Genomic DNA, 18,732 nt, shown 5'->3' on the forward strand with positions numbered 1-18,732 from the left:
GCCGCGGAGCCGCATCGGGTCCGGCCGGGCAGCGGCCGCGCCGTCCCGGAGCCGGCGGTGTCCGGGCTGCCGCGTCCTCCAGCGCCGGCGTCGGTGCGGGCGGCAGAGGGGCAGGTACGGTCCGGGGCCCTTGCCGTGCCTGCGGCTCTGCCTGCCCGCTCCCGCTCTGCTGTGAGGCGCCTTCTCCCCGCGGAGCTGCTTGAACGTACCGTGAGCTGCCTCAGTGCCCGTGTCAGGTGATAGAACGTCTTGAGAGCTTCCCTTTAGAGGTCCTGCATTTCAGCGTCTTCATGTTCGTCTCTGAGCTCGTCTCGTGTATCTTGTGTTTTTCATGCATTTATGTTTTCTTCTGTTTTTTTTCTCTTTTCCACCCTAAAACAGTGGCAACCTGACTACAACTTATCCTTGGTTTTCCGTTTGGGAGTCAAAATATTAGGGAACTTCTCATCACTCAAAGTTTATACTGTCACATTCATTTTCTTGGTGTTTTATTTGCTGTCTTTTCTGTGAGAAACAAAGGCGCTGAGGAAAATGTATCCCACAGTACTAGAAGTGTGCTGGTGTTTGTTACTTTTACGTCTGTTTCTCATACCCTAGCCTCTGAGTACGTGTTACTCAGATCTGTCAGAGTCAGTGAAACTTTGAGTCCATAGTGTTAAGCTCTGTGCCTAATATTTCGCCTTTTACTGCTTTTACATGTTACTGGTCACTTGAAAAGCAATGCTGCCGAGTCTTGCATTTTGTTCCAAATTTGCCAGTGTCTTATCCATCTGTCATATAATTAAATGGAAAAAGTAATTAATTGGAAAACCTGACTTGTTGAAAGTACTTTAATTAATGTTCTGAAATTCTTTGTGATGAAATGTTCCTACAGAAAATACAGCTTGTCTTACAGTTCGGAGACACGAGTTCTCTAATAGGAATGAGACTAGGGACGGTGTGTCATCAGTAATTTGTCTGCTTATATCTTCCTGTTGATGATGTTAAACAGATGGTGGTATCTGGTTTATCAGGGAGAAGTGCATCACTTGAAATAACCTGTTAATCCTAGTAAGTGAATCCTAATATCTTCAGCTGCACTTGGAGTGGTCAGTAAGCAGCAGAAGGGTGTATTTCTGTATTTCTGTTACATACATTAGTGCTTGGCATCTGACTTTGTTTCCCTGAGGTTAAGAGGCTAAAAGTGTTTTGTGCATAAATCTCTGGGTTATAAATAGCTGTATGCATTTGGCTATTTTTGTAGCTCTGAAGTTTTGGTGATCTTCTTTGGTTTGCCTCTTCGCTTGTGACTCCCTGGAAAGGATAATCCTTTTCTCAGAAGTCTTACTTCTGTTCCAGTAAGGTGTTTATGAATGTATGTATGCACACCACCTTGATGGACTCCATTGTACAGTATTTCCAAGCAACTTTCATTTCTGAAGGTGAAGGTTGAGAGCAGTGCTTGGAACTAGTGTATTTAAGATCCTAATCCATGTTTGAAGTGGAATGTTTGTGCAGTTAAACGTTCTGTTGCTATGTTTTACTGCCAATGTATGTTTTTATTCTGGATATAAATATTGCAAAGGATAAAACATGAGCCTGAGTCACCAGAAAAAGAATTCGGAAACCTAGTTGGTTTAGTTTAATGTTTGCACTATAATTTTCCCCCCTTGCGTTGTGTGGAATGTGACATACAAATAAGTTGTTAGTAATTGTTGGGAACTCCATGGAGAATTTCAAGTATTCTAGTAGTACTGGATTTATCCCAAAGCAGAATTAACTCAGCTTGTCTCAAAAAGTTGATCCCAGCTGTATCCATAGCTTCCAGGCATTGGTGTGAATTGTGGGAGCAATCAAAGTCCTGTAGGTCTCGAAAGAGGAAGCAGTATTGGTGTGTTTTAGAGGGGGGACAGAGGTGTGCTAAAGAATTCCAGTCAGCCTCGCTTGAGGCAGTTGACCAGGCAGTGAGGGGTGGAACACTGTTGGAATTGAACAGTGCTGTTCCTGTCACAGCTGGCAGGGGTCACTGGAAAGCAGTGGACTTTATTTCTTTCCTAATTGTCCAAAGTTACATATACTGTCTTCCTTGGCTTTTTCTGTCTATCTGTCTTTACTTATTTCTAGTACAAATACTGTTGAAGAATTTTTTTGTCTTTTCTCACGACCCTGTGAGTGAGAATGATACCGGTCAAGATTGGGGTTTGGGTTTTCCTTTGTCTACAAGGAAGTTCTTTTCATAATAAACAGTGTTGTTTATGGATTCATCATCGGACAGTTTATGTGGATTTTTTGCAAGACTTATTAAGGGCACAAAGCTCCTACAATTGCTTCCTTTGTCTGTCTTCTCCCATTTGAGTCACTTCTTACTCAGATGATGAAACCAAAGGTAATGGCAACTGAAAGACATTGACTACCTACACTGTGACAAATTTTTATAAAATTTTTGATAGGTAGTGTCCCAAATTATTATTCCTACCCAAAAAAGGCAGTCATAATTGAGTCCCTCCCTTCTCCAAGAAGTGAGCAAGTGCTGGGCAGTCTGTGTGCTCAGCTCTGAGCCATCAGCACCAGCCAAGCGCTTGGGATGGTTGTTATGATGGGTGGGAGGCTGGAAAAATAGTATGGGTGGGGACAGTGGTAAAAGCAGGCAGACTTAATTGCTTCTGCCCACAGAGCAAGGTAGGCCTGTTTTTTCTCTAATGTTTTTTTGTTTTACGAAGGAAACAAAACAAAATTCTTGGGGTACATGTCAGAGTACCATCTGCAACAGCTGCATCTTCCTGTTTGAGGACAATTTGCCACCACTTACTCAAAGATATGTGGTGGTGTGAAAGTAACAGACTTTGAAAGCTTTTAATATCCTATTTTCTCCCTTGAGTTTACTGTTCTGTTATTTATAAAGGTCCTTCTTGATGGGTGCAGAGGAGGAAATAGTTAACTCTTTGAAGAAATTATATTTGAATTTTTAAGAAGAACCCAAAGAGCTTAATAAATTGCCACAGGGAAAAAAGAGTTAATACTGATCAGAGCAATAATGTATTGCTGTGTAATGTTTGGGCATGCTTTACTTGTAATCATTGAACAATTTAGCAAAGGGTCATTGGAAGTCATCAGTCTGGTCCAGCCCCATCTCAGAGCAGCTTCAAAGTTAGAGCAAACACGTATACATATAGAGAGATAGACATTGTATTGTCAGGAAATTTAGAAATACAGCTTGTGTTTGTGGTGGGCTTTTTTGTTTGGGATTTTTTAGTTGCAGGGGAGGATATCAGAGAGTTCCTTGAACTATTCTCTTATTTCTTAATTTATGCATGTGAATGGGATTTTTTCCAAATTTGTTTCTGCTGGGAATACATGTAATGTTCAGTATTTAATTCTTTGCTCATTTGAGGTGATCTTGGTAGATGTACTTCAAAGAGCCTAGATGGCTTTCTGGACCGAGTCCAAGAATTGGACTCCTATTTGCAAATAATTTGTGGTTCTGTTCTTAAAAAATAAAATACAACTGCAGAGTGGGAGAAGAAATTAAAGCAATATCACATCAGAAGTGAAATCGTGCAAGCCTTGCATTTTGGAAGTTGGCCAGCGCCAGATGCTTTTGGGGTTTAGGTGGTTGGCAGATGCTGGCTTGGCAGCTGAGCACTCTTCGTGTTGCTGTGTCCAAGGGACAGTTTGTTCTGCGTGTGGCTCATGCTCTCCTTGGTATTGGCTTCTGGCCGCCGTGCGCTCGGGTTCAGGCGAGTGTTGGGATGGCCCAACACAGCCCAGTGATCTCTTTGGATGCTTTCTTGCATCCTGGGTTATGAAGCTTGAGATTCCCTCAGCTGTGTGTTTATTTTTTTCCCTTATTATTATTGTTATTGTGTGTTTAAATAGCTGCTTTCTTTTCGAATGAGAGTAAAATCTTGGCTTCAGTGACTTCCTGTGGCAGTGAGTCTAACAGTCTACTTATGTGTTGTAATATAATATTTCTCTGTTAAAAATTTGGCTTTGCTATCCTCTCAGCTTAGTTAATGAATGAAGTTGCCTGTATTACTTGGAAGCTGTTGTTTTCTTGACTTTATTTTCTGTTTTTCTCTTGAAGTCTCAATTTATTATAATGCCTTATTTTTCTGTTCACGGTTGCCTGTTTCAATAGGAGAGTCTTTCATGTTGTTGGTAATTCATAGCCCTTGTCAGTACTCCTCCCCCAATATTTTAATATTCTTCTCCCAATAAAGTAGGTGTGTTTCAAGTCAGATTGCACAGCTGATGATCAGAGCTGTACTGTGGTGTTTTCCTTGTCGTCCCCCTTTTATTCAGGTCTCCCTGCTCTTTTGACTATAGTCTGTTGGATGGCAGAGGTTCCTGAGCTGCTGAAATTCCTTTCTGGATTTGAGATATTTAGTGGTGTTCATAGTTTGCTCCCCCTGCCTTCCCTTACAGATGACATTGACGTGGTTGATACTGAATTCCATTTATTTTGCCTTTTCATTGTAAAAGTTTATGCATGTTTTTAAACTTTGCTAGTTTAAGATTGCCATCTAGAAATGTTACTGCTTCAGGTTTTCTTTTCTTCTTTGCAGTATAAAAGATAAATATAGTGAGCACTGCTGGACCTTTTAACAGAAGCTTAAAATTTGTGGTAATAGGACAAGGTTCAGTTCACTCTATTTCAGAACTTCATTTAGGCAATACTTCATAAAAACTCTAGTCTGCCGGTCCAAATAGGAGGAGGAGAGGGGAAATAGCCCTAATTAGTCGAGATTACTGTGTTAATGGTGCTTGAGAAGGCTTACTGGGAAAGATGCAGAGTATTCAAGCTGGCTGTGGTCAGAGCTGCCTCGGTGCCGTTCGTGCTCACCGTCTGTTCTGCAGGAAGCTCTGCGGAGGTGAACCGCGTGGGAGCTGCTCGTGGGCTCAGCAGGGGCAGCCAGAGCCTGGGAGCTGTGTCCTGTGCGATGGGCTCTGGCTGGAAGCTGCTCTTGTGAGGTTTTAACCACTCTAAAGCAGTATCAGCACAGGGTCCTGTGGTGAGACTGGTTTAGAGTGGTTCAAACCCTTGCGGAGCCTTACAGGGCCATCGGTTGTGTGGACGTGTCTTTATGAGGACACTGCGTGTGCTTGAAGTTCCCTCTTCAGAGCTCTGGGAGCCAGCAGGAATGTGGGGCATCTCTGCCCTTACCTGTCAGGGCCTGGTAAGCAATGACATGGTGTCTGTGTTCATCTCTCCAGTAAAAGTTTGATGGTTGGAAAACTTACCTGGAATTTGCCATTTCTGGATGCTCTCATCCTTTAACGAGGTAGTCACTGGGCACATGTGTGCTGGATGAGGCCATGGATATCTGTCCCTGTCACTATCGTACTAAGGTGTGTGAAAGCTAGTGGAACACAGAGAGACCAGACTAGGAAAATTTAGTCTGGTGTCAGGATTAGGATGGTTCTGCATGAAGGAGAATGGGGATTTGTGTGCACTTTGCCTTGGACTGGCACTAAATGGAAGAGCTGCAGGTCTGTGATCCAAGGAGCTTGGGCACCAGTATCAGGTGATCAACAGCCTGCTCTGTGCAGACTGGATGCTGCTGTTAATCTTCATTATCCAATTAGCTGATTGCAGTGAAGAATGTTGATTCCAGATCTTGTTCAGTGTTTTGGCTGGTTTTAATCAGTGGCAATGTTTGCTTTTCATAGACAGCAGACTCTTTGGAAGTCGTTGACATCTTTCCAAAGGTTCTTTGAAAGTCCACATATGTTCTATCACTTGCTCTTGTCTATCAGTTAGTTTGACATGTCCAGAAATACTGATAGACCGAGACATGATCTTCCTGTGTAGAAACTGCTGATTAGACCCTATCAGATAGTCTTTCGGGTATAATGGTGTTCCATTTTTAATGATTGTTTTGAGGACCTTGCCAGATACACATGTAAGGCTTGTTACCCTGCAATTTCTTGCTTGGATCACTCCAGAGACTTTTTTTTTTTTTTTTTTAAATAATTTAAAAATTCATGCTCAGCATTTTCAACTCTGTTCCTACAGAACAGTGGCTGTTACAAGAGACAGCAGCTTTTTCCGACAGCTCGGCCACTTCATGCCTCAGCTGCTTCCAAAACTTGCTGGATAACTATTTGTAGAACATGATGCAAACTTGGTGATTTAGGAGTGGTTTTCAGCTTCCTGACTGTAGTCATCAAGAAGCCACAACTCTGCTGTGCAGTGCCTGGTGACAGATAAACATGCCTTCCTAAACACAAGTCAGTATTTCCAGTGAGCAAGATTTATTATTGTGTTAAGGATCTCAAGAAAGAAGAAAGCAGCATGGCATTTTATTTCAAGGTGGTGACTATATTTGTTTGTTTGGAGTTCATTTTTTTCCAAGTATTTGTTAAGGCAACTATATATATATGTGTATATATATATATATATATATATATGGAAATAAATTAAAACCTTGGTGTTTATAGAAATTCTGTTCCTTAATAAAGTTATTACAGTGGTAGGAGCAGATGTATACATGCAGTGTTTCATGGATTTCTCAGTATAAGGTTGTAGATGTTAAGTGGGATTTGTATGTGTGCATGTGGTATTCAGTACAAAAGCAGGAATAGATAGAGCTTGAGATTGACCGTGTTCTGGTTTTTATTTAATTTTTTAAAAAAAAGATACAGCATTTTCAGAAATGGCTTGTACATCCAGTGTGCTAACAGCAATTACTGTATTTGATGAGAATTTTGAAACGGGAACCTCTTATAGTAGATAAGAAACAAAATTAACTTGAGTATAATTCCCTTTAAGGGCTTGGATTTCCCTACTTAATTGAACAGCAGAATATGTTTAAATATTGGAAGCTTTTTGCTAATTGGTAAATATCAGGCTCAAAAGTAAATGATGGGAGGTGTAGAATCTTGGACTTCTCAGTTCAGAGTCCTTCACCCCTATTTTTATGAGTAAGGTATCTATGGGATTGTGTCAAGTTATTTCAAATGGAGCCATGAACCAGTTATGTAACAAAATTAGGAAAGTTGCACAGATCTTAAGGCAGAGATTCCAGAAATGTCTGCAGCGGTTGCAACAACTGCATGCAATGTTCTTTTACCATAACCTGAAATAAATCTCAGAAATCCTGATAGTCAACATTTTGTTGCTATTTCAGACAGTTGTGTAATCCACTGACAAAACAAGTATTCCTTGGGTGACAGTTATTTTGTGTGGCACTTCTTTGCTTCAGATACTGTGGGTTTGCTGTGGTAGTGAGGATGGCTAGGTTGAGTCTGCTTCCAGTCAGATTTTGAGAGCTGGTTCTCACTGCATGCTCTGTGCTGTGTCTGTGATACCTTCCTGCTTGGCTGGAGAGTGATAAAGGGCATGAGCTTATAAGGAAATACGCAGCAGCAGAAATAGGATCAGGTGCAGTGGTTTGTGGGCAGGATACTGAGGCCTGAGGAGGTATCAGCCTTTCAGCATCTGACATCTCACTGGAGGCACAGGCAGGCATGGACACACTGCCAGATGTGTGTCTGTCGTCATACGTGACATGTTTGGTACATCTCTGTTCAAGAGCAGGGTTTGATGCACAGCACGGGGTCTGATTCGTGTCTTATTGTAGCTGCTGTTGGCCTGATGAAAGAGGCCTTCTCAAACAAATGAAAACCTCCCGAAATAGGCATTTAGGGATGTTAATTTTTTTTAATCAGATGTTTGGGGGTGATTGCATTTTGGGTTTTCAGGTTTTTTGGGTTTTTTTTGGGATGGAGTGAAGGGCAGACTTTGAAAATTAACTCTCCTGAGCAGTATCCTAGGAATGCTGGTATCCAGTTTTATCAAAGTTTTGGTCTTCCTTGGGGAAAGCAAGTATGTTAATTCCTTTTTCTTTACAAACTATTATGACCTTGGGTTGCAAGGCAGCTTGGGTGGGCTCAGCAGGCATGGCAGGAAGAGTACTTTTCATGCTGGTTGCTGGATATCGTCCTTAAAGTTAGCACTGTCTGGGGTTTCCTTAATTTAACTTGACTTTTTTTCCTTTGGTTTTGACTGCTGCAGGTTTTCTTAAGGGTAGCTGGAAGGAACATGATAAACCCTCCACTGAAAGGTGTGAACCTGGGAGTGACAAGTTTCTCATTTGCTTGTATACAATTTGCAATTCTGAAATGCTGTTTTGAGAACAGTGATGCATAGATAAAGTACTTAAAAAGAACAGTGAGTGCATTGCTTAGTATTTGATGTTCCCTTTCAAAAAGGAGATGTAGGTTTAGTGGTTTATGTGCAATGTACATAAAAAATAATGGTTCTTTTAGAGCATTGCTTTAAGGCTTTCATCCTGTTGTTTGTGGCAGTGGCAGAACTCCCCTGGGTGTAAGTGGAGGAAGGATGACTCCTGGTAAGTTTAGTGCTGTATCTGCATTACAGGGATGCCTCCCTTGGTTTATGTCATGGCAGAAGCAGCTTTTCAGTCAACAGCAGATGCCTAATGTGACTGAGCTGTTTATTGGGCTCATTTAAGCTGAAAGTATCAAATAATGTCAGCAATTTGATGATAATGTTAACTTGTGTTTTGATGTTGAACTTAGAAAGTGAAGGTTTTTTCCTTTGTTAAAGTTGTTTTCTAGCTGTGCATAAACAAGTTTAATGCTTTAAGAGAGTTTGTACGATACAAATGTTGCAATAAAATTAGTAGTTTAGGCCCTAGTCTTTGCCGTTCTGATTCATTGTCTTTTCTTACTCTACATGCTGGGGAATCTTAGTGAAAACACACCTGTGATTGTGAAACTGCAATGTGGAGGATCTAACATAATGGTAAAACATTCTAGCTTGGAAAGCAGTTGAAGAAACCAGGTTGTAGTATTCTCATGGCTTTATATGACAGCCTTTGAAAAACTGCCGTTAATTTCCTGAAGGTACTGGAAATCAATGACTTTTTAAAAAACATTTGAGACAAAAGCAACCTAAGTTTTGTAATTTTAATTCTGATGATGTATAGTGAACATGCAGCTTCATTGCATCATCAGCCTGTGACCATGATGAGTTGAGAAGGACACTCAAGTCTTGACTCAACAGCTGGATGGTATCCTGACCATTCAGGTTGGGATTGCTATAAAGGGAACAGGTTCCTTGAAATACTTGGTGATTCACAGTGTTTACAGGCAAGGACAGCAACTATTTGCCTATGTGTCCTTGCTTGTGTTGTATTTTTAATTATGTCCTTTTGCTAGTTGACGCTGCTTAGACTTGTATATTCTTAAAAAAAGCTTTTTTTTTTTTCTTGGTCAGTATGGAAGAGCACAATTTTATTGTTAACTTCAGTCAGTTCAGGTTGCTTTAGACTGTCTTTTAGAAATATATTTATGTCTGACTAGGGTCACCAAAGCCCTGTGGATATGAGTAAAATTTCTAAATATACCTTGAATTTATTTTAATCCTATCTTACTCAGTAAGCACTGCAGTACTGTGGGGCTTGAGCTCTTAGCTACCTAAAGACATCTATATATAAATTTCTGTGGCTTTTGAGAAACTGCTACTTTGATTGCAGGGCATATTGTGTAATATGATTATACCCTGAACTGGCAATAGCTAAGCAACCCCACCTTTGAATAGGGATCACCAAAACTAGGTAGTCCTCTCTATTAAGCTTTAAGAAAGTAATGAAGCTTTGATTAAAAATTACTGCTAGTTGTTCATAGCATTAACTGTGAGTTTGATGAAAATGTAACAAAAGCTCTGTTGACTGTTACAGAGAGCTTGTGATCAAGCTTTTATATTTGGATGCTCTATCTAATCTTTGAAGTTGAGAGGTTTTTTTGTGTTGCTCTGGAGTCTTCAGCTAGTTAAGATTACTTAATCTTGCTGTAGTTACTCTGCACAGGACATTGTACAACTGAGTGCTGAAGCTGATCCCTGTCCTAGATGCAGGTATTTGACAGAGAACATGGAGAGCTGGGTCCAGAGAGGATGAGGGGAGAAGCAGGCAGAAGGACAGGCACTGCTCTGTCTGCTTGCATTTGTCTGTCAGCTGTTTTCACATTTTTACCCGGTTGATCCTGGTGTGCTTTAGAGCCAGGCTTTTACAGGCTGACCTCAGGATCAATGCCAGTTGCAAACACGAATGACAGGGTAAGTTGTAATGAATATTCAGAGTTCTAAATTGCTAAAACATTTAGTTTTCAGTCTAAGGTGTCCAGTGAGCTGTGGGCAGATAGAGCCGGGGCTGCAGCTGCAGTGCCTTGAGTTGTTTCCATCCATCCCTCACTCAGGCTAGCTTCAGGCTGAGTCTATTAAACTCATAATGTCTCATTAAGCCCCCCAAAGCCTAAAGACAAACTAAAACCTAAACCACAGACAAATCCCAGCTCCTGCAAGCAGAAACACAGAAGTAATTAAATGAACTTTTTCACCTTTCATTGCTGTGCTGTCTCAGAAATGGTTGTGTAGCTCTTGAAGAAAGCTTGTGATATTTCCTAGTAGAGGTATTTTTACTTAGCACACCAAACTCTGTTTTGAGACATCGTTCCCATGATTTTGTCTTGTTTACTTTTGTAAGCATAATCTTTGCATTTGTTTATGCAAATGTGTATGCAAATAAGCTTTAAATGCCACCAAAATAGATTCTATGGAGGATTTAATGCAGAGAATTTCTTAAAAATATGAAAATCATGGATAATCTAAATAACAGGTTTGTTGATAGAAATCAAAGCTACCTTATGTTTGGTTTATAGTTTTGTGAGGTAATTGTTTCTTGAGGCAAAGGATTTTAGAGTGAATTAAAAAGAGGTAGTAATAACCTTGTAGACAAAGGTTTTTAAAATGGCTGATCCATTTTTAGCCATATTCTACGCAGTTTGAAGTCTTGGATTCATGAGTTAATGTTTGGTTTCCTGAAAAATAATTGACCTTGGAGAAAGACGTCAAGTTAATGTAGCTGTTGAGGGAAGGGCATCTGTCCAGGTTCAGCAGTTCTTTACGGCTGATAATGAGTTGTTCCAACCTTTTTCTCATCCTGTGATTAGGCTGGTAGGAAGCAGGTTGTATTGTATTTGAGAGGGGTGTTATTTAAGAGAAATGAGAAGGAGTTAAAGGTCCTCCAAGATGAGGTCATGAAGGCAAGGAGGACGAGGGTGTAAATGTGATCGGTATCTGTGTGCCCCCTTCCTGCACTGGCACCTCTGCAGCAGGGAGCTGCTGTCACTGTGACTCTGTCATGTAGGTGGTGTGTGTGGGGAAGGGTTTTGTGTCACTTTTGAGTCCAATGGAGCAAAGGATTTTTAAAGTCAAGTTTAATTGAAGAGGTTTTCCAGTAAGAAAGCAAGTCCTGTTGTAGGCTTTGTATGGGTGAGAATAGAAAGGTGATCAGTCTGTGTGATATGTCATGTTATAGCAATGTCTCTTGGACTCCTTCCTTTATGTGATAGTATTTTTACATTTATTGTGCCAGTGGATTCTTAATAATTGATAGTTGCTCTTAGAAAAACAGACTGTGTTATCAGAAGCAAGTAGAAGCAATCACAGATATTGACAGTCAGGGCTGCCAGCTTTAACTGACTTGATATTTTCAACAGTGGAAAAATTGAGGTGTTTGCTTGCTCAGTTGCACCAATTGTCAGTGTTCTGACATTTCTGGAATTTTCAATGACTGTCTAAGCTCTCTGAGACATTTCTTTCTCTTGAGTTGTAGTTTTGTCTGAAGTTGTATAGAAGATATTGGAGTTGCACTGTTAGAAGTCTTAAAAATATGATCATTTGGGGAACATGAACATGTGTAGCATTATGTCTCTTAGAAATCCTCAGACACTGATATAATACCAATCCATTTGTTGAAGATTTGTACTATAGTGTATATGGTGCATGTCCAAACTAAAGGCAGTATTAGTTATATCATTTAAGTAATGCACTGTATAAAATAGGAGTATGTCCATTAGACATACTCCTATTTTATACAGTGCATTACTTAAAAGATATAGTCAGAAAAGAATGAGAAAACAATGACGGTGCAGAACTGAGTCTTTTGGAGGGTCATTTTTAAAATAGATAGAATCATACTGCATTGGAAGGGAGCCTTTAAGGATCATCAAGTCCATCTCCCTGGCCTTGCACAGGACAATCCCATCTATGTGGCCCTCCACTGGGTGCTGTCTTACACCTGAATGTCTTTTTGTGTTGTGGTGCCCAGAACTGCCCCCAGCACTCGAGATGAGGCCGCCCCAGTGCAGAGCAGAGTGTACAATCCCCTCCTTGCCCGGCTGCTGATGCTGTGCCTGATGCCCCCAGGACAGGGTTGGCCCTCCTGGCTGCCAGGGCACTGCTGGCTCATGTTCAGCTTCCCATGAACCAGGACCCCCAGGTTCTGCAGCTTCTCCCCAGCCTTTACACACAACCAGGCTTGTCCCAGGTGCAGAATATGCCCTGAGTTTTTTGGTGATGATTAATGATGAATAATGATGAACAATAAAATGTCATGAGTTGCTCTAATGCTTAGGTCTTTCATAAAGACACTAACTTTAATCTATTGTACAGTTTTGGTTTCTATCCCATTTGTTGAATGTTGCATTTTTATTTGCCTTTCTTGTCTCTGTAAAAGCTGTAAACAAATGTCTTTAAATCAAGAGGTAGATACCAAATAATCTTTTATATAAACTCCCTACAGGTTAATAATTCTCATTTTCTTTTAATGAAGAAATATAAGGTTAATGTTATTGTTGATACTGACAACTTAAGTGTAATATTTTTACTCAGGATGGATCTTGGAAAATGCTTGCTGTATAGTTTGGTGTTTGGGGACTAAGTCACTGCCATCCTTATGACATCCTTAACCATGTCCTTGCCATCAGTGAGGCCACACTTGGGATGCTGGGTCCAGTTCAGGGCTTCCCAGTGCAAGAGAGGCACAGATATACCTGGAGGATTTTTATGCTTTTCTTTTTTTGTTTTTTTTTTTTTTTTCCTCTCTTAACGAACTCTGGCTGACGGATTACATGAAGGAACATTGTAAAAATTAGTTTCAAAATACAAATACTTTACATAAGCTGAGAGGCTGGGTTTTGGTCTTTTTTTCATGCTGATTGCTGATTACAGTGGCAGAGATTAACTAATGCTATTGCTATTTGTTACCATTAAAAGAACCATACCATTCTTTCTTGGTTTTCTCCTTTTGACTTAATTTTGGTCTACTGTTTTCATGAGGGTGCTAATTATGATTAGTAAAGTTCTAGCACTAATATTATTTTCTTCTCCAAGTATATCTAATAGTGTGTATTAATTTTTCTTGCGTTTTAGATCATAATTATTGCTGGACTTCAGAGTACTGTGTTGGGCTAATAACTATGGGCTACTGAATTTATCAGGAAAAAAAAAAAAGACTGCATGTAATAAAGCACTTGTGTATGGGTTGCTGAATTTAGGAAAAAAAAAAGACTGCATGTAATAAAGCACTTGTGAGGTTCCTGTGAGACAATGACAGATCACCTCTGTGCAGCCTGTGTGTTTTACTGGGAAGGAAGGACAAAACTCGTGCTTTTGATGTCCTGAAGCAGCAGATTTGTAGTTTTTTGTTTGCTCAGAGGAGAAAGCCCAAACTCTTAGTGAAATAGAGATGAGGCAATGTGTAAAGTAAATACAGCTGTTCAGTGATTTGCAGGTAACGGGAGTGTTTCTGCATTCCCTGTTTGGCCTTCGTAGGGAAGTGGAAGTAAAGTTCTGTCTCTTTCTGTTAACAGCCTAAAATGACTCTGTGAATTCAGTGGAATAAATGGCGTCCAAAGTAACTGATGCTATAGTTTGGTACCAGAAAAAGGTAAGATTTCTATTTGTTTTTATGGTGGCCTGTTGTGTTTATATGTTAATTTAACAAAGATAAAATACTTATGCATTACTTGTTAGCACTGTATGAGAGTGAGTAGATTGAAACTTTTCTTCCATAGTAAATAAGTATTTAGTGACTGTATTTAGTGACGTGAAATAGCTTTTAGTCTATGCTGAAAACTCCTTACTCCCTTGGTTACCTGTGCTCTGCAAAAAACCAAATTTTACGTTCTCAGTAGAGTGTTAATTAATGTACAGGAGAATGTTGTTTCTGTAGCAGAGAAAAGAATCCTTGTATTTAAGTAGAAAGTAAGAATTTAAACAAATTTTCTATCAGTAACAAAAACCCTGTATAATACATACCCAAAAGAGAGAGTCTTGGCTCTTTGTGGTTTAATAAGTTTCTGTGAGATAGTGTTTTCCTTGGGTCTACAGCTGTCTTTTGGAGAGGGAACATCTTGTCCTTAAGCAAATAATGCAGTGGTCTTCAAAACAGAAATTCTGGTTAGCTTCTAGCAAAGCAACAGTTACTTTGTGGAAATAAGGTAATACAGGTCTGCTGTGTTGAGGTCTTTACAAAAGTGAATTAAATGTACAGTTGCAAGAGCAGAAAAATTAATTTTGCTGACTTAATTTTTACCAATCATTCAATTATGTATTAAAAACGTGAAAATAATTCACAGTTTAATTATGATTTTTTTTTTTTTTTTTTTTTTTTTAACCATTTACTCTGATTTGGAAGATGACTTGTAAAAGATCTAACGGAATGAAACTCAGTGCAGGATTTCATGGAAGGGGAAAGTGATGTTGATTTTACCTGCTTCCACTCATTCTCTCATACACTTAATTCACTCACTGTGTAGAGGTTTCAGAGTACTGATATCCAAACACCAAGCTGTGTTTGTATTTGGTCTGGCCAGGATCCCTTTGTGCAGTGCAAAAGATGCTGGGTGTCAGATCCTCATCATGTCTCTGAGGTTGTTTTTGTTGGTGATGATGCAGGACAGGACAGGACTTTCATGATATTCAGCTTTACATATAGATGGTCCTTTGATGCAAGAAAGAGCCTGCAGTCTCTGTAAATCTTAAGTGAAGTTCATGTTTGTTGTCTGGTTGGTTTTGGTTTTGTTTTTTCTTTTCAAATACATGTGTGTTTCCTGTTGATCATACAGTAAAAGGAGTGGCACATTTGATTTGCTCCAACTTTCCATCCTCCTGATGTTAGGAAGGCAGGATGAGTCACTGTGGTGTGATTTTACAGAGGGCAGGCCTTCTGATCTTGATATAAACCAGCCATTCCTCAATTTTACTTTTCCCAGGACATTGCTCCTAACCAGATTACTTGTTATCAGTACAGGTCATTCTTTTAACCCTTGTTCTCTCATTTTTTTCCAATGATTTCACATACATTTCTATTTCTTCATTCATAGTAAAATCAGCATTTCTGTGGTGAATCTCTGTAGGCTTTTACAGAAGTCTGTTTGGCCAGGAATTGCACAGTGCCTTTATGGCAAGGAGTTGTGGTGAGGTGCCTTTTGTTACTTCTGGAAGGACTGGGCTGTCTTCAGGAGGGATAACCAGATGTTGGTCTTCTCCCTGGTGTGAACAAAATTTAATTGCAATCCACATGTGGACTGAGATCTGCCAAACTTATGTTGCTTTAGTATGAGGAAGTGTAATGTTTTGAGACAAATGGCTGTATTGCAGAGAAGTTGCAGATGTTCATGTGAATTAGACTGTAATTTCTTACGTACCACAAATTCAGGGTTCTCCTGGATCTGGCTGGTAACCCCAAAGAGTTTTCTAACTCTGTAGCGTGGTGTGTGTGATCTGTTCCTGGGACTATCCTGACTCTCTCACCTTTGCCCTTCATTTTGCTTATTTATTTGTTTAAATCTGTTACATGACACAGTATTTTTTACCCGTGGATTTGTTGTTTAAACCAGAGATTTCAATTTGGGGAACAGAAAGAGTTGTGCTAGTGTTTAGTTGATACCAGACTTTTTTTTGGTCCTTGCTTATGACGTCAAGATACTGAACTGTAAGACCTGTTGTTTGCCTCCAGTTTAAAATTTCAATTTCAGTTTTTATTGTAGTTGTCAGAGTTGTCTCACTGATTAGATCTACTGACTCATCACACTTGTAACTGGAATTGAAAGTGGGGAGGGATCAAAACGTAGCACATTCCGGCAGTAGAAGTTTGTTTCTGGGACAAGAGAGAGCCAGGGTTGCAGTCAGTATTGATCAAATTGAAATTACTCCCATCTATGATGAAATGAGAAAAAAAAAAGAGCTGTTGTTTTGGGGAGGTGTTTTCAGATTAATAAATTGGTGTATGAATGCTTTGAAAAAGAAAGTTAACTTTTGGTATTTCTAGTTATAGATGACTAAGAAGCATTTGAGTGGGTTGGGGCTGTGTAAGAAATACTGAGCAGATAACTTACTCTTTGTCTTTGAGTTTTCAGTTTTAATGTATTTTGAAATATATTTATTTACTGAGTTTCAAAGGTCTGTTGGTTTCTCAGGAGACATTTTTATATCTCTAAAATGGAAAGAGTTAAGCAATTGAGCTCTTCCAACCCTACTTAAGGCAAGTTTTGCAAACAGCAAGTTTACTCATGACTCATACTATTGTCTGAAATTGAGCTCCTTACACCAGGATGATTTAGTAATACCCTTAATTGTTTAAAAGGTCAGACCTTTTATTATGTAAACATGTTTTTCTGTTTTGACAACAGATTTACTCTGCTTTTAGTGCACTGGAGCCCCTGATTACTGTCTCATAAAAATACAGTAATCAATTCTGAATTATTTTAAGTTGGATTATAAAATTTCAGAGCGGTATTACAACAGTTTGTTATTTGAGATACAAGGTTGCAAGGACAGAGTTTTAGTGCTTCCAGTGATTGCTTGCATTTCCCAGCCACTAGAAATACTTTTTCAAGGCATGAAATCTGCTAGATACAGGTTGACTCAGTAGAAATTAAAATAAAGGAAACCTCTGCTGTGTTTCTTGATGCACTGGGGAGTACAGTGCTGAGATATGTGTGACAAAGGGTTTGCCTGCCTTGTTTTCAGCCCTTGGAGCTGCCCTGCTTCTTGCAATAAAAGGGAGTGGCAGGAGTGTCTGTGTGGCTCTCTGGAAGGGTTCCAGACAGCTTGTCACATAGATGCACAACTTGGTCAATATCCTTAGGATTATGTGTATGTACCACGATACTGAAATTGCTTTAGCTTGGTAATTAATTATTTTGTGGAGAAAGCCATCATAGTGTTTCCTCTAGAAAAAATCTGACACCCCACATTTATTGAAAACAATTTCAGTATCTGGTGGCATAACCTTTGTATGATACTGATACTATATATGTGCTTGAAGTATTGCCTGAGTAACAGTAACTGATGTTAAAAATAATAGTTATGAATAATTTATAATACTGCTTCTATTGCTTGTAACTTTTTGCATTAATTTCTTAAAATACTTCCAAGTTTTACAGATAATAATAGAGGGAATTTTTGGTCTGGTTTCCAGTGTGGAGAAGATATGTAAATATACCTTAATGACTTTCTGATTTTCAATCCTTACAGAAGCTTTGCTGCTAAAATGGGAAGCTCCTTCTCCTGCAATATTACCAACAAATTTGTCCAATTATGTTGTTCCTTCTCTTGGGGATGGTTGCAGGGGAAGGCAAAATGAAACTTATTGAATTGAGGCTGAATCCTACACCTGATTGCATATCATTTAACTTTGCCAATGCAGCTTTCTGCTGCTCTGGGTGTCCCGTGGGTACAGCTGTTAAAGGTCACAATAAAGCAAATGAGATATTTTCTCTCTCATGGCTTTAAAGGGCAAAATCAGAGTTCTAATGGTGTTGCTTTAAGATCTTAATATTCAGTGTTTTACAGCTCACCAGTCCAAGATTGTACTTGCCTATTTAGATTCATAGAATGGCCTGGGTTGGAAGGGACCTGAAAATTCATCATTTTCCAACCCCCAGCCATGGTCAGGGACATCGTCCACTAGAGCAGATTGCAACTTGGAGCACCTACTAGTGAAGGCCAAGACAAAAATATCTGAGTACCCCAAACTTCTCCATGTCCCTGGTAACCAGCTCTCTTGTTTCTTTCCACAGAGGGCCCACATTTTTCCTAGCATTCTTTCTGTCATCAACAAACCTGTAGAAGCTTATTTGTGTTGCCCTTGAGGTCCCTGCCCACGTTTAACCCTATCAGTGCTTTAACTTTCCTGACCTGGTCCCTGTATTAAGTTAATAAAGGAGGAGTTAAATGATGATTATATCCTACCTTGAAACCTGCTGATTTCCTTTTTGGTACTGAATACACATTATTCACCCTGGCACCAAAGGCAGGTTTAGCCAAATGAACAAGCAGTATGGCTATTTTACCTAAAACTTGGGATGCTGAAACTGCATTGATTTAGAAACATCTGACTTTTAAGTGCTGAAACTTGACAAGTGTTGGAGCTGGCATTTATCAGAGCATGGAGGAAGAAAATGTATGTTCAGGTAGTTTCCTTCCACATTTGGTACTCAAGTAGTTGCCTGACCTAGTGGGGATTTACCTTCAGTGCCTTGTTTTTTGGTGAGGCAAAACTCTGGTTTCTGAATCTGGTGCAAAAGAGAACTCCAGAAGGGGCTGTGGCTGAACAAAGCAGGCTTGCATTTTGCCTGCCTGTAGGCTCCCATGCCTGCTTTGCCTTCCCAAAGACTTACATACATTTATTGAGTGAATTTGGTCAGGAAACTCATCCAGCTAAAACTGAGACTGCGAGTCTACAAGGAGATGAACCTATCAAATGGCAGGGGAGCAACGAGATGAAATCCCTCTGTCTTTAGAAAGGGTTCTCTGATTCTTAAATTGCTTAATTAGGCCTTGTGAAATTATAGCTAACATTTTCTTTTTTCTTCCTGTGTGAAGAATGGCAGGGGAGCAATGAGATGAAATCCCTCTGGCTTAGAAAGGGTTCTCTG

General features: G+C 39.7%; 2 protein-coding genes across 8 annotated transcripts in view; one reads left to right on the plus strand and one right to left on the minus strand.

The window, feature by feature from the left end:
- Positions 1-948, minus strand: part of TMEM60 (transmembrane protein 60) — a 6,626-nt gene extending 5,678 nt beyond the window's left edge. Inside the window, exon 1 of the mRNA XM_041474570.1 lies at positions 210-948. The gene's annotated coding sequence lies outside the window, so the exon portion shown is untranslated. The remainder of the gene's footprint in view (positions 1-209) is intronic.
- The window catches only part of PHTF2 (putative homeodomain transcription factor 2), a 62,908-nt gene that overhangs the window by 300 nt on the left and 43,876 nt on the right, over positions 1-18,732 (plus strand). For 2 of the 7 annotated variants that reach the window (XM_041474561.1, XM_041474564.1), the window contains exons 1-2: positions 11-236; positions 13,660-13,736. In XM_041474561.1, coding sequence (XP_041330495.1) covers positions 13,692-13,736 — 45 coding nt within the window. In that variant the 5' untranslated portion in view covers positions 11-236; positions 13,660-13,691. Of the gene's footprint in view, positions 1-10; positions 237-6,266; positions 6,293-13,656; positions 13,737-18,732 lie in introns of those variants that run through there. The other 5 variants (XM_041474565.1, XM_041474563.1, XM_041474562.1 and 2 more) reach the window with 5 other exon arrangements.

This window comes from Pyrgilauda ruficollis, unplaced genomic scaffold, assembly GCF_017590135.1.
Source record: "Pyrgilauda ruficollis isolate IOZ18807 unplaced genomic scaffold, ASM1759013v1 scaffold33, whole genome shotgun sequence".
Lineage (NCBI taxonomy): Eukaryota > Metazoa > Chordata > Aves > Passeriformes > Passeridae > Pyrgilauda > Pyrgilauda ruficollis.